The 13,663-nt window shown below is 40.1% G+C and overlaps 1 protein-coding gene across 1 annotated transcript in view; it reads right to left on the bottom strand.

Moving 5' to 3' along the window:
• The window catches only part of LOC133655579 (ankyrin repeat and fibronectin type-III domain-containing protein 1), a 148,513-nt gene that overhangs the window by 32,041 nt on the left and 102,809 nt on the right, over positions 1 to 13,663 (bottom strand). Inside the window, 5 exon segments of the mRNA XM_062055856.1 lie at positions 8,159 to 8,256; positions 8,348 to 8,372; positions 8,374 to 8,462; positions 9,062 to 9,233; positions 9,235 to 9,260. Of these exon segments, the coding sequence (XP_061911840.1) occupies positions 8,159 to 8,256; positions 8,348 to 8,372; positions 8,374 to 8,462; positions 9,062 to 9,233; positions 9,235 to 9,260 (410 nt within the window).

Genomic DNA, 13,663 nt, shown 5'->3' with positions numbered 1-13,663 from the left:
TTGTGTAGCTAGCTTAGCCTTCTACTCTAAGAAAATAGCATCATCGTCCCCTGGCAAAACAAAGAATGATTATCCTAAAAACTACTTTTAATTGGATTTGTGCAAAACTGTGTTTGGCAATGGATGAGTAAATTATATAATCCGTTATTACGTATGCGATGTAGCTCGTAGCGTACCTTATCGCTTCGAGCTTCTAATTGTTTACAACTCGAAGCAGCAGAGTTATTTTTTAATGATATAGAATATAAAAACTTTTTATTGTCAATATACACATGTATACGTCCAGGATCTAGCATTAGAAAGTTAGACTGGGTAGACATTTACCTCAGCCAGCTTGTATAGTTCCAGACGTGTACGTCAGCCAGGTTTCCTTCCTCGCTTTTGTTCGCCCGCATCACCTCCTTCCTTCGTGCCAACAACAAACCACGGTGAGCCGCTGATATATCATCTGGGATGTTGGGTTGTGGCAAAAGTCACTCAAAACAAACGGCTGGTGGCGGTCACCGATGTCCATAGTGCACAATAAAAGCAAGAAAGCTAAAAAATAATAAAAGAAACTACAAAAAAACGCTGACGAGCAGAGGCAATGGCTCATCGGTGAGAAGAGGTTCATTTGCATCTAACAACTCCGCCTATCAAAAAAACTGTTTTTTAAGGGAGAAAAAAAGTGACTTGGAAATAGGTCTGTAAAACAAAATCTTTGCAAATTTTTCACAGAAGAAACACCATTAGTGTCATACCAAAGACTATAAAAATGGGACCCATTACCTCCCTGCTTGGCACTCAGCATCAAGGGTTGGAATTGGGGGTTAAATCACCAAAGATGATTCCCGGGCGCGGCACCGCTGCTGCCCACTGCTCCCCTCCCGTCCCAGGGGGTGAACAAGGGGATGGGTCAAATGCAGAGGACAAATTTCACCACACCTAGTGTGTGTGTGACAATCATTGGTACTTTAAGTTTAATTACATGTTATGTAGACCACAAAGAAGTGTATTAAATGTAGAAAACAAAATCCTGACACAACCCTTTTAAAGTATTTCTGACATTAATTTGGGGCATTAAAGCGCAAACTTTTGCAGTGTGTACGCATACTCAAACATACTTGGCAGATAACTGCTTAAAATCCTATATTTAATCTCAAAAAGGCAATATTCAGCAAAGTTTATTACGACCGAATTGCTAATGATTGTACTCCAAAATAATATAAACATATCCACACACCTGCCTAAGAATAAAAGAGCATTGTTATTTTTTGTGTAAAATCCTATTAAATTCTAAGAAAATGGAGCATGTGAGTGTTTGTAGAGGGCAGAGGGGTCCACGAAGAAGTTCCGCCTGTGTCCGTGCCCAGTGTGCCGACAGCAGACCTCTGTCTTCCCTTTCTCAGCCAGATCAATCACGGAGCTGCCGACACTTTCCCGACCTTGCCTTGACCCCTGTCATGTGACAAGAGTGAACTTAGGGGGCAGGCAGCGGGGTTCTCAAGACAACAAACCCCCAGGATTTGTTCATTAGTCTACCCAAAACATAAATCAGGTGGCAGGCTACCAAGCTGCTCTTTTTGAACGTGTTTGGCAACTGTTGCTGCTCAGTGGTCAGGAGCCATTTGGAACGCTAACAAACTGGGCAACTGGGGTGTTGTCCTGCCAGGTCATAAGTCTCTCACCTCAAGCGGTCATGACCGGCGACTCCAGCGGCCAATAAAGAACTTGTTTGTGTGTAAATAATATGGCTTGATGGACACTAAATTATCAGCTTGGCACCAGCAGCTGGAGAAGTCTGTGTTTCTTTGTATCGCACAACACTGACCACGAGCTGTGCATAGGGCCCCGAGATTCACGGGGGGCATTTTTGGCAAAGGTTTAAAGGATAGGTTAGGAACCAAGTGGCATGGTCTTATAAAACACTTCAACTTGGGATGTGCATCTTAATTATTGAGGCCTGCAGAATGGGATCGCCATATATTACTGTAGATAAGATACTTTTAAAGTACCTATGAACTACTGATTGAGTTTGAATGTTCAACACTGTTCAGTTCATGCTCAAAGACTAGCTAGGACAGCTGTAATGATGAAGCCTGCTCGATTGGTTCAGCTCTATTCAGTATAGTCGGACAAACAGGAACCATAAGTTCATGCTCAAAGACTAGCTGGGACAGCTTTAAAGATGAAGCCTGCTTGATAGTCGAACAAACAGGAACCATAAGTTAATGCTTAAAGACTAGCTGGGACAGCTTTAATGATGAAGCCTGCTCGGTAGTCGGACGAACAGGAACCGTAAGTTAATGCTCAAAGCCTCGATAGGACCACTATATTCAGTATAACTACTACTAGCAGGCGTCATGAGTTCATGTGAAAATACTAGATAGGACAGCTCAAGTCGGGAGAGCTAAAGCAAGCTTCAGTGAACTGATGAAAATGAACCGATGAGCTATTCTATCTTGTATTTGTGCATGAACTGACCGGACAAGCCTTATCAAGCTTCATTAGATAGAGCGATGCAGTCTTTGAGCATGAACTGATGACGCTTGCCTGGTCAGTTCATGCTAAAAGACATGATAGTCCTATCTGGTCTTTAAGCAGGAAGTGATCGCACAAGCCATATCAAGCTTTATTAGATAGGACCATCTAGTCTTTGAGTATGAACTGACAGAGCAAGCTTCATCAGTTCAAGACAGTCCTGTCTAATGAAGTTTGATGAAACTTATGCGATCACTTTATGCTCAAAGACTAGCTAGGACAGCTGTCGTCAGTCTAGTCTGACTATACCAAAGTATTCATCTAATCAGTCTAGCAGGATTAATCAGTTCATGCTTAAAACTAGATAGGACAGCTCTTGTCAGTCTAGTCTGACTATACCAATTCATTCATCTAATCAGTTTAGCAGGATTAATCAGTTCATGCTCAAAGACTAGTTAGGACAGTTAATCAGTTCATTAACTAATGAAGGTGGCTTCAACTCTCCTGACAAGAGCTGTCCTATCTAGTCTTTGAGCATGAACTTATGACGCATGCTGGTCTGTCAATACTGAAAAGAGCTGTCACACCTAGTGTTTGAGCATTAACTGATTCAGCAAACCTCATCAGTAATGAACAGTCAAAATCAGAGATAGGAGAAAGAGAGAGAGAAAAAATTAGAGAGAAAAGAAAGAAACAAAGAAAGACAGAACAAGAGAGAGCTGTCCTATCTTGTGTCAGAGCATAAACTGATTCAGCAAACTTCATCAGTAATGAACCGTCAAAATCACCAGTTCATGCTCTCACCAGTCCAGTCTGGCTACACAATTTTAGCCATCTAATCAGTCTATCAGGATTAATCAGTTCATGCTCAAAGACGAGATAGAACCGCCCATCAGTTCATGAGCTAATGAAGCTTGCTTAAGCTTTCCTGACTAGAGTTGTCCTATGTAGTCTTTGAGCATGAACCTATGATGATAAAATGGCAACCAAGGTAATCAAAAAGGTTAACAAACGAACGAGATTTCTCTACAGAATCTCCTCTCTAGTCAACAAAAGCACCTTGAGGATTCTGGCGGGAACTCTCGTTCAACCCTTTTTCGATTACGCATGCACCTCCTGGTACCCCAGCACCTCCAAAACCCTCAAATCTAAACTCCAAACATCTCAGAAAAAGCTAGTCAGGTTACTTTTAGACCTCCACCCCAGATCCCACCTCACTCCTACCCACTTCTCTAAAGTGGGCTGGCTCAAGGTGGAGGACAGATTTAAACAACTTGCACTGAGCCTAGTCTATAAAATCCGCTACACCTCCCTGAAACCGAAGTACATGTCAAACTACTTCCTTAACGTAAATGACCGCCATAACCACAACACCAGGGGGAGCTCCACTAACCACGTTAAACCCAGATTCCGAACTAACAAAGGTCTTAACTCATTCTCTTTCTATGCCACATCAATGTGGAATGCGCTCCCAACAGGTATAAAAGAAAGGGCATCTCTATCCTCCTTCAAAACCGCAATAAAAGTTCACCTCCAGGCAGCTACAACCCTAAACTAACACCCTCCCCGGATTGCTAATAATCAAATGTAAACAATCAAATGCAGATACTTTTTCTTATGCCTTCTGATCTCTCTCTCTCTCTCTCTCTCTCTCTCTCTCTCTCTCTCTCTCTCTCTCTCTCTCTCTCTCTCTCTCTCTCTCTCTCTCTCTCTCTCTCTATGTCCACTACTTGATGTCCATATCCTACCCCCCCCCTCCACACCCCTGATTGTAAATAATGTAAATAATTCATTGTGATTATCTTGTGTGTATTATGATGATAGTATATATGATAGTATATATCTGTATCATGAATCAATTTAAGTGGACCCCGACTTAAACAAGTTGGAAAACTTATTCGGGTGTTACCATTTAGTGGTCAATTGTACGGAATATGTACTTCACTGTGCAACCTACTAATAAAAGTCTCAATCAATCAATCAATCAATGCCTGCTAGTCCGGCGATACAAAAAAAAAATAGAAAGTGCGAGAGAGTGAGATTCAGTGTTACTTTCTTACCTGACCGAGCAAGCTTCATCAGTTCATGCACAAAGACTAGATTGGACAGCTCTCATCAGTCTAGTAAGACTCCACCACTCTATTCATCTACTCAGTCGAGTCGAAAAATTGAGCTGTATGGCCAGAATACCCAGCAAATGTTTGGAGGAGAAAAGGTGAGGCCTTTAATCCCCAGCACACCATTCCTTCTGTCAAGCATGGTGGTGGTTATATTATGCTATGGCCCTGTTTTGCTGCCAATTGAACTGGTGCTTTATAGAGAGTAAATGGGACAATGAAAAAGGAGGATTACCTCCAAATTCTTCAGGACAACCTAAAATCATCAGCCCGGACGTTGGGTCTTGGGCGCAATTGGGTGTTCCAACAGGACAATGACCCCAAAAACACGTCAAAAGTGGTAAAGGAATGGCTAAATCAGGCTAGAATTAAGGTTTTAGAATGGCCTTACCAAAGTCCTGACAATGCTGAAGAAACAAGTCCATGTCAGAAAACCAACAAATTTAGTTGAACTGCACCAATTTTGTCAAGAGGAGTGGTCAAAAATTCAACCAGAAGCTTGTGGATGGCTACCAAAAGCGCCTTATTGCAGTGAAACTTGCCAAGGGACATGTAACCAAATATTAACATTGCTGTATGTATACTTTTGACCCAGCAGATTTGGTCACATTTTCAGTAGACCCATAATAAATTCATAAAAGAACCAAACTTCATGAATGTTTTTTGTGAACAACACGTATGTGCTCCAATCACTCAATCACAAAAAAATAAGAGTTGTAGAAATGATTGGAAACTCAAGACAGCCATGACATTATGTTCTTTACAAGTGTATGTAAACTTTTGACCACGACTGTAGCTGGCTCTCCTAACTAGAGCTGTTCTATCTGATCCTTAAGCATGTACTGATAACGCCTGCTGAGAACCTGCTTAGAGGCAAAGCATCCTCGAAAACAATCTCAACAGGTGAGTTGTGATTGATCCAGTGCTTTGTAAGTAGAATGACCTATGAATGAATGTGAATATTCACATGTATCTAGTCTAGTTACCTCGAGTCCGACTAAACTGACGAGAGCTATCCTATGTAGTCTTTGAACTACAAATAAGGGTGATATTTGCTTATTTTCTGTCTGATAAGATAATTCTTCTCACTAAGCAGATTTTATGCTTAAACCCTTAAAACACGTTTTAAGGGTTTTGGTCCTAAATTATTTCAGTAAGAAATTTACAGCTTGTTGCTGAGATTTGATGAGCTATATTGAGTAAAACATGCTTGAAACTAGAATATCAAGTGTTGCAAAGCTGTGTCATCAACACTCACAAGTATAAAACTACTTTTTTAAAGTAATAATTTCTTATTTCAGGCATGAAAAAACAAATCAGGACTTTGACACAATTGTGTCTCATATTAAAACAGATGACAGCCAACTGGACTTTGCTGTTTTATTTTCAATGAAACAATAGAAAATACGTACTCATATAGTAGTACAGTTGTTATTAGTGAGAATATACTTATTTTAAGGTATTTTTGGGTTCATTGAGGTTAGCTAATTTTACTTGTTTTGGAAAGTCTTGACAAGCCAAATGTTCTTGTTCTATTGGCAGATAATTTTGCTTAGTTCAAATAAAATACCCCTAATTTTTGTATTTGTATTTTTGTTTTTTTTGAACACTGACTTTTTGCAGTGGGTATGATATTATTTTTTTCTACATTCAACTCCTCCTTGTGGTCTACATAACACAACATGGTGGTTCTTTGGTGAACAATTTGCATAGATCACAGACTTACTTTTAAGCCACTTTTTTTCTACCTTTAACAACCGATTGTTTTGAAAAGTGGAGCAAATGAACCTCTCCTCACCACGCCCTCACACGCTGTAGTTTTTTTAGCTTCTTGCTTTCAATCAATTAATCAAATTTGATTTACAAAGCGCTTTTTCATACATAAAGAAATGTGCTAACAAAGTTAAAAACAATACCCCGATGACCCAGATCCCCCATTATCACATTCGCACACACAGACACAGATACCAAACACAAACACACACACATACACGCAACTATATGAACCAATTGATGCATGGCTGAGTACAGAGAGACATTTGAGTAAACACTATCACAGGAGCCATCTGCACCAGGAGGTGCACTATGGACATCGGTGACCGTTACCAACCATTTGTTTTGAGTGTCTTTCACCACAACACAGCATCCCAGATGACATATCAGCGACTCACCGTGTTTTGTTATCGGCACTAAAGAAGCAGGCTAAGATGCAAGCGGAAGAAAGTGACAAAGGAAGCCCGGCTGACGTACAGGCCTGGAACTATAGGCTTTTCTATTCTATATCATGTAAATAACTCTGCTGTGCAGCTGCTTTAAGTTGAAAACAATAGAAGCTAAAGGGTACAAGCTACGTTACAAGTTACATCACTCAACGTAATAACGGATATTATATAACTTACTTGTCCATTGCCAAATACAGTAGGCACTGATCCAATTGAAACTATTTTTAAGAAAAACTTTTATTTTGCTAGCTACATAACATTCACACACTGTTATTACTTACCGTATTTTTGGATTATAAGTCGCAGTTTTTTTCATAGTTTGGCCGGGGGCTTATACTCAGGAGTGACTTATGCGCTTTGAGTCACTAGAAGAAAAGCGCTATATAAATATACACTACCGTCAAAAGTTTGGGGTCACCCAAACAATTTTGTGGACTAGCCTTCATTTCTAAGAACAAGAATAGACTGTCAAGTTTCAGATGAAAGTTCTCTTTTTCTGGCCATTTTGAGCGTTTAATTGACCCCACAAATGTGATGCTCCCAGAAACTCAATCTGCTCAAAGGAAGGTCAGTTTTGTAGCTTCTGTAACGAGCTAAACTGTTTTCAGATGTGTGAACATGATTGCACAAGGGTTTTCTAATCATCAATTAGCCTTCTGAGCCAATGAGCAAACACATTGTACCATTAGAACACTGGAGTGATAGTTGCTGGAAATGGGCCCTCTATACACCTATGTAGATATTGCACCAAAAACCAGACATTTGCAGCTAGAATAGTCATTTACCACATTAGCAATGTATAGAGTGTATTTCTTTAAAGTTAAGACTAGTTTAAAGTTATCTTCATTGAAAAGTACAGTGCTTTTCCTTCAAAAATAAGGACATTTCAATGTGACCCCAAACTTTTCAACGGTAGTGTAATTCACTTCACTTCACAAACAAACAAATAACAGCATATTTGTTGTTCAAGTCGTATTTTGGGCATTTTGTCGCGTAAACTACGAATGTACGCGCATAAACTAAAAATGGCTGACAGCGCGCAAGGCAGGTTTGGGTAAATTGATATCGTATATAGATAATCCGCTGACAATGTTCCCTACTGGTGATGTCACCAATTGTGCACATTCCAAACTGACCCGTTTGGAGGAAGCAGACAGGAAGGCAAGATCATTTTATAAACATCTCCACAATGCCTCCACACTTTTTTTTAGGACTTATGCAGATCCCAAATGCACAATAGCTGGTACCAATAGGTAAGTAAAATTGATTTTGCATGATGGGGCCCCCTTTAAAGGTGTACTACAGTATGTTGGTAGTAGCACGATCACTAAAAACAAAATACAGCCACTAACGACTTACAGATGTGAGTCCAGTGATGTTGTGCTGCAGCAGACTGGTGTCCTCAACCATCACCTCCCCCAGCACACAGCTAAAGGACGCCGTTGAGCTCCAGCTCACTGCAAACACACACAAAAACAACACTGCCGGTTGACACTACTGCAGAAGGCCTTTGGGGAGATGCGAAGGGTGACGCTGGGTCCATGTGACCTTTGTATTTGGTGACCACAGCCGAGGCTGACACACGGAGGTTCCTGGAAATACACCCTTAGACTGGTGCTGCTGCTGACAGACAAGCGCACTGCACTGGGAGCGTCTGGAGGGTCTAAGTGGAGAAACACAAAGCGAAAAAAAAACACACAAAAGTAAGAGCCAGATTGGACAGGGTGATCTCCGACATGCATATCAACGGAGCGCTCTCTGGGATCGTTTTAATGACATCATTTGCTCAGTTGCACAATGAGGCCGCTCAATCTCGTGTGAAATTGAAGCAATTTACTGTCACTACTGCACGGAAACAACAGCGACGCAGCGCAGCGTGTGAAGCCGCACAGATGCAGCGAAGATAAGAAAACATCATTTGAACGTGCAGCGATTATTATTATTTTCAGTTCTTCGCACGAAAAAAAACAAACATCAAAGCGTCAGGATTGGTTGGGCGTCAGGGGGCGTGTGTGCGTGTGAGTGTCTGTTTTTGCGGGGTGGCTGTCTCCCCAGCCACTAAATGTGTCATGAAGTGCCCATAAAAATTAAACACACACATACAAGCACACACACTCCGAGTGTGGAAGTCATTAAGTTGGCCCAGACAGAATAGCAGCCCAGAAAAGGAGCACAAAAATGAAAACCAGCTCCTTCAGAGGTTCCGCGGAGGTTCCCCCTAAATCCTTTGTAGCCGTCATCAAAGCCTCGCTGGAACCTTACTTGCGTGCTCAAAGCCTGTCTGCATGCGTCTGAAGAGCCGCAGACGCCATTCCCAGCCCGTGAGCTGCCTCTCCCGGTCCGATCCCTCACGCTCGCCGGGACCCTCACCGCCGACTTGGGTCTGAAGCTCGGCCACTCGCTGCTCGGCCTCCTGCACCAAGGTGGCCAGGTTGGACCGCTCTGCCCTCCAGACTCACGACTAAGACACCAGAAAGAAAAACACCTCTTGTGAAACATTGAAATAATACATGTACTCCAAACTCACAAAATTTGGTTTTCAGAATACCGACATTTATGAACCGCAGCTCCCCAGTGCTGGCAGCAACTCATGCAAGTCCAATTATCTCGCTGCTCACTTATGTTGCTAGCCTATTTAGACAATAATTTCTATGCTTTGACTCATTTTCAGTGGATAGTAGATGTGCCACACTGACTAAGGTACAGTATATCTAAGATTATTAGTATAGTCCAGGGCTATTCAACTACATCAGGGGTCGGCAACCCGCGGCTCCGGAGCCGCATGCGGCTCCTTGACCACTCTGATGCGGGCTCAGCTACATACATGCCGACCCCCCTGATTTTCCCAGGAGATTTATGGATGTCAGTGTCTCTCATAAATTACTCCCAGGGAAAAAATAATCCTGCAGTAATTGTCCTCTATAGCATTTACATACAGCGTGCCAGTCCAGCCACATGTTGCATGTTGTTATTACTTGCACACACAGGAGACAGCAAAGCATACTTACTCATCAGCCACACAGCTTACACTGACGGTAGCCGTATCAAACAACTTTAACATTGTTACGTTACAAATATGCGCCACACTAGTGAACCCACACCAAAAAAGAATGAAAAACACATTTCTGGAGAACATCCCACCGTAACACAACATAAACACAACACAACCATTACCCAGAATCCCAAGCAGCCCTAACTCTTCCGGTCTACATTATACACCCCCGCTACCAACAAATCCCCCCACACATCAACCCCCCCCCCCCCCCCCCCACCCCCCCCTCCCTCCGTGCGTTGGTTGAGCGGAAGAGTTAGGGCTGCATGGGATTCTGGGGTATTGGTACCGTCAGTGTAAGATGTGTGGCTGCTGAGTTAGTACGCCCTGCTGTCACTTACGTGAGCAAGCTGAAAATTGCATTCTACGTGTGGTTGAGCAGGTACACTGTTAGGGCAGACTGTAGAGGGCGCCAATGCAGTGTCATCACACTGTGATATTCGGGAGTCCTCCCGGGAAAAGTGAGAGGGATGGCAAGTATGACGCTATCAAGCGCCATTCATTCAAAAACTCGCGGGCTGCACTAACATCAAATTTCCACATTAAAGTGTGTGCCGGTGTGTGTGTCGGAGACCCCTGGTTAACATAGCACAAAGCATTTAAGCTTTGTATGCGGGTGTTTTTTCATTTAAAAAAATTTTTTGTGGCTCCCATTACTTTCTTTAATTTGTGAAACTTGCCAAAATGGCTCTTTGAGTGGTAAAGGTTGCCGACCCCTGAACTACATAATGAAGAGGGCCACAGTTTCAAAAGCCCAAAGGCTCAGGTTATATTCCTTTGAGACTGCAAAGTAAAGACATCGGCTTTCACACTGAACTGTCAATAAAATAATTATTCTGCACTCGCTACTCGTTTCCAGTGTGTGCAGCCAGACAGATAGTTAACAGCATGAAGAACAGAAGCTCCCAAACGATTTGATGATCCTTCTTTTGAATTATTTTCCTTCCCTATGTTCATTTCTTTACACTTCTTCCTTAATTTAAGTTTGTAGGACAAAAAATATAAACATAAAATAAACATTACAAAAGTATAAGGTCCATTGTGTATTTTACATTAATAATGTCCATCGTGTATTTTACAAAAATACATTAAGTTTTAGTGTTGATACATTCACAAAATAAACTGCAGATGTTAACATGTACAGACATTAAACAACATCCACATCAAATATTGCACACAATGAATGTGACTCATTACAATTAAACCTAAGGTGTAGCGTTATTGCCCTCTACTGAAAAAACTTAGCGCTACATGTATTAAACGAGCCATGAATACAAACTATATCACAAAGTTAGAAATTTCAATACAAAGCAAACTAAATATATTTATGCACAATATCTACTTACAAATGTTTGACCAAGTTTCGTGATGAAGCTTACACGTGTGTATTTAACCGCTGCTGGTTTGGAACAGTGTCCAACAAGTAACAATGACTCGAGCACTTTCTCTGGGATGAACATTCATTCTTTGTTGTCCAGTCTTTGTTAAAAGCCAGATTTTCAAAATGTATTTTGATTTTTTTCAGGGTTGAATGAAGTCTTCTACTCACCCCACTACTGCTTCACTGTGACACATATGCCTCGCTATTGCCCCCTGTGGAGTGGCAGGAGCACTGCATCGTTGAGCGACCCTAGTTTAAAGGGTTTCATTACACTACTTTTTTCCTACGCTTTGAATCATGGCGTCTGTTTTGTTTGATCAGCCGTTTTACTGCCGTGTTACAGACACCGTTTGTGAACAAAGTATAAACGCAGCTCCTGCAACCAGCAGCCGCTACAGCAGCACCATCTTGGATAAGTAGAGCATTCTACCATTGAATCTAGATCAATTGAATACCCATCAATTATCAATGATTCTGGAGGTATGAAGGCACATTTACTTAATGGTGTTGATTCAATGACAAGTGCTTTATTGAATCTGAGAAAAATTGTTAAGAAAATGTGAAAGTCAAACTGAAAATGAAGCGTCGCCTATTTTAATTTTTATTTGAATTTGTTTAATGTATATTTTTATTTGTATTGTATTTGTAACTCTTTAATGCAATATTTTTTTCCGACTCAATCTCATTTTATTATATTCTGTTACTGATTTTATTTAGACATGTTTTATAGTTTATATTAAATTATTACATTTATTTATTCTGTAGTCGTTTTAGTTTGATATATGTTTTCATATGTAATTTTACTAATATTGTTTCGTTTATTTTATTATTTTTTTGTACTTATGTTTATTTTTATTTCATTATTCGTACGTGTAACTTTTTTTCCCTCATATCTTTTTTTTAATAATATAACGGGCTGTGACAAAAAATCAGTAAAGCTGACAAAGTAATAAGAAATTGGTAAAATAACAACATTACTGTGGTAATATTAACTTAAATTCACCTAATTTTGATTACTTTTGTTGGCTCGAATGCTGAAAAAAAGATTCCCTTAAGAGAAATTGTACATAACTTTACTTCTCCGGGGTTGACGGCATGCAGACAGGTTTAAAAGTGAGAGACAATTGCTCTTCAATCTCTTTTGAAGAGCAATTGTCTCTCACTTTTAAACCTGTCTGCATGCCGTCAACCCAGGAGAAGAAAAGATATGTACAATTTCTCTATTATTCGTACGTGTAACTTTTTTTCCCTCATTTTTAAAAAAATAATATAACGTGCTGTGACAAAAAATCAGTAAAGCTGACAAAGTAATAAGAAATTGGTAAAATAACAACATTACTGTGGTAATATTAACTTAAATTCACCTGCATGCAGACAATTGCTCTTCAATAGAGATTGAACAGCAATTGTCTCTCACTTTTGAACCTGTCTGCATGCCGTCAACCCCGGAGAAGAAAAGTTATGTACAATTTCTCTATTATTCGTACGTGTAACTTTTTTCCCCTCATATTTTTAAAAAAATAATATAACGTGCTGTGACAAAAAATCTGTAAAGCTGACAAAGTAATAAGAAATTGGTAAAATAACAACATTACTGTGGTAATATTAACTTCAATTCACCTAATTTTGATGACTTTTGTTGGCTCGAATGCTGAAAAAAAGATTCCCTTAAGAGAAATTGTACATAACTTTACTTCTCCGGGGTTGACGGCATGCAGATAGGTTCAAAAGTGAGAGACAATTGCTCTTCAATCTCTTTTGAAGAGCAATTGTCTCTCACTTTTAAACCTGTCTGCATGCCGTCAACCCAGGAGAAGAAAATATATGTACAATTTCTCTATTATTCGTACGTGTAACTTTTTTTCCCTCATTTTTAAAAAAATAATATAACGTGCTGTGACAAAAAATCAGTAAAGCTGACAAAGTAATAAGAAATTGGTAAAATAACAACATTACTGTGGTAATATTAACTTAAATTCACCTGCATGCAGACAATTGCTCTTCAATAGAGATTGAACAGCAATTGTCTCTCACTTTTGAACCTGTCTGCATGCCGTCAACCCCGGAGAAGAAAAGTTATGTACAATTTCTCTATTATTCGTACGTGTAACTTTTTTCCCCTCATATTTTTTTAAAAATAATATAACGTGCTGTGACAAAAAATCAGTAAAGCTGACAAAGTAATAAGAAATTGGTAAAATAACAACATTACCGTGGTAATATTAACTTAAATTCACCTAATTTCGATTACTTTTGTTGGCTCCAATGCTGAAAAAAAGATTCCCTTAAGAGAAATTGTACATAACTTTACTTCTACGGGGTTGACGGCATGCAGACAGGTTTAAAAGTGAGAGACAATTGCTCTTCAATCTCTTTTGAAGAGCAATTGTCTCTCACTTTTAAACCTGAGGGAAAAAAGTTACACGTACGA

The sequence above is a fragment of the Entelurus aequoreus genome, linkage group LG08, assembly GCF_033978785.1.
Source record: "Entelurus aequoreus isolate RoL-2023_Sb linkage group LG08, RoL_Eaeq_v1.1, whole genome shotgun sequence".
NCBI classification, from domain to species: Eukaryota; Metazoa; Chordata; class Actinopteri; order Syngnathiformes; family Syngnathidae; genus Entelurus; species Entelurus aequoreus.
Note: the sequence above shows the minus strand (reverse complement) of the source record. Positions and strands in the feature narration are given on the sequence as shown.